The sequence below is a fragment of the Marmota marmota genome, unplaced genomic scaffold (genome assembly GCF_001458135.2).
Source record: "Marmota marmota marmota unplaced genomic scaffold, marMar, whole genome shotgun sequence".
Taxonomy (NCBI): Eukaryota; Metazoa; Chordata; class Mammalia; order Rodentia; family Sciuridae; genus Marmota; species Marmota marmota.
The window spans coordinates 1-2,042 of record NW_026005004.1 but is presented as its reverse complement, the minus strand read 5'-3'; the positions used below and the strand labels follow the sequence as shown (position 1 = coordinate 2,042).

At 35.8% G+C, this 2,042-nt stretch overlaps 1 protein-coding gene across 1 annotated transcript; it reads left to right on the top strand.

The window, feature by feature from the left end:
• Nucleotides 1–82: 82 nt before the first annotated feature.
• On the top strand, nucleotides 83–2,020 carry LOC107135284 (zinc finger protein 106-like; the record flags this gene model as incomplete). Its single annotated transcript, XM_048797556.1, has 3 exons — nucleotides 83–504; nucleotides 1,185–1,240; nucleotides 1,789–2,020. Coding segments are annotated over 3 exons (710 nt in total), but the record flags the coding sequence as incomplete, so codon positions are not given.
• Between the last annotated feature and the right edge of the window lie 22 nt (nucleotides 2,021–2,042).

The window sequence follows — 2,042 nt, the reverse complement described above, 5'->3', positions numbered from 1 at the left end:
GAAATAATATAACAAAATAACATCTACATTTTTGTAATCTCCCAACTTTTTAATAATGAAAGTGAATTATTTTTGTAATCAGAAAAAGAAGAAACTTCGGAAGAAGAAAACTCTACGGGCTGCCCATGTTCCTGAGAATAGTGACACTGAACAGGATATATTTACTGCTAAACCTGTAAGGAAAGTAAAAACTGGAAAATTAACTAAAGGGAGTAAAGTAACCACCTCTACCTGGGAAGATAGAACTGGTCAGGAGCAAGAGAGTGTCAGAGATGAGGCAGACAGTGACTCATCCCTAGAAGTTCTAGAAATCCCTAATCCTCAGTTAGAAGTAGTAGCTATTGATTCTTCTGAATCTGGAGAAGAGAAACCTGATAGCCCATCTAAAAAAGATATTTGGAACTCTGCAGAACAAAACCCACTAGAAGCTTCTCGTTCTGGTTGTGATGAAGTTAGCTCTACTAGTGAGCTTGGTACCCGCTACAAGGATGGCATCCCTGTGAGGTAAGGATGTTATTGGTCCAATCAAAACAGCTTTCATCAGTCTTTTTTTTTTTTTTTTAATGTTTATTTTTTATTTTCAGGGGTACCAAGGATTGAACTCAGGGGCACTTAATCACTGAACCACATATCCAGCCCTATTTTGTATTTTTATTTAGAGACAGGGTTGCATTGAGTTGCTTTGTGCCTCACTGTTGCTGAGGCTGGCTTTGAACTTGTGATCCTTCTGCTTCAGCCTCCCAAGCCACTAGGATTACAGGCATGCACCACCACAACCAACCACTCGTCTTTTTTTTAAAGAACTTTTCATGGTGCTAGGGTTATAGCTCAGTGGTAAAGTGCCCCTGGGTTCAATCCCCAGTGCAAAAATAAATAAAACTTTTAGTTACAAATCAGAATTTGTTTAAAAATCAAAATTTGTTTGAGAATAGTAGGTTATGGAAATGGAGGAATTAGATTTTAATAGTGGAGATTTTTCTGCTTTCTCTTTTGATTAGGTTGTAAATATTCATTCTGTTTTTATTTCTCTTCATATAGAAATTTGATATAGAAAAATTGATCTCTTATTATATCATTTACTACTTTGCCCATTGTTTAGAGAAATTCCCTGAGTTGGGAAATTTTTAGATTTTCTATCTGTCCTATTCTCACAGATGCTAAGAAGGCTTGCTTTTATTTTGCAGTGTGGCAGAAACTCAAACTGTGATCTCCTCCATAAAAGGATCAAAAAACTCTTCAGGTATTTGTCATTTTATTTTATGTAAATCAACCACAGGAAAAAGATTTGTAAATTTAGATCCAAGGTACATCAACAGAATTGTCTTGATCAGCGCTAAATCTTCAAATCCTGGCTTTTTCAAGTCTTTCACTTCCATCTCTTATCTGAGTCCCTTATCTACTAATTAGTATTAAGATTTCATTGGCACCAGAGATTTTTGCTTTGAGAAGGAACTGCTTAAAGAATAATCCCTTACTTAAAGAAATAACTGTTCAGAAGCAAGAGATGCAGCAAGAAGAGAGACTGGGTACCTTTCAAATATCACTGAGAAGTTCAATCTGTAAGGATTTTCTTCCTAAATTAAAGGTCCCCCACCTTCTCTTATTTTATAAGCTTCATAATAAAGATTTTCAGTGAGAATTATTATATTCTGCTAGAGAAAATAGACTTTTTAGGAAATCATCTTTAGGTTTAATTCAGGGACAACTATATGGTGTAATGTTTTTGAGTTTTGAGTATCTTTCTAGACTGTAGCAGACATGTCTCTGAAACCTATTCTTGTTTTCTAGAAATATCTTCAGAGCCAGGAGATGATGATGAACCCACAGAAGGAAGCTTTGAGGGGCACGAAGCTGCAGTGAATGCTATTCAGATATTTGGAAACTTACTTTATACCTGTTCAGCAGATAAAACTGTCCGAGTTTATAATCTGGTGGTAAGTGAATGTGACATTTTGAATGTTTTTGGTTATATAGGTTTTGGAAAATCTTGTTCATACTCTCTTCAGCATGGAGGGGGACAGTACTCGGGATTGAACTCAGGG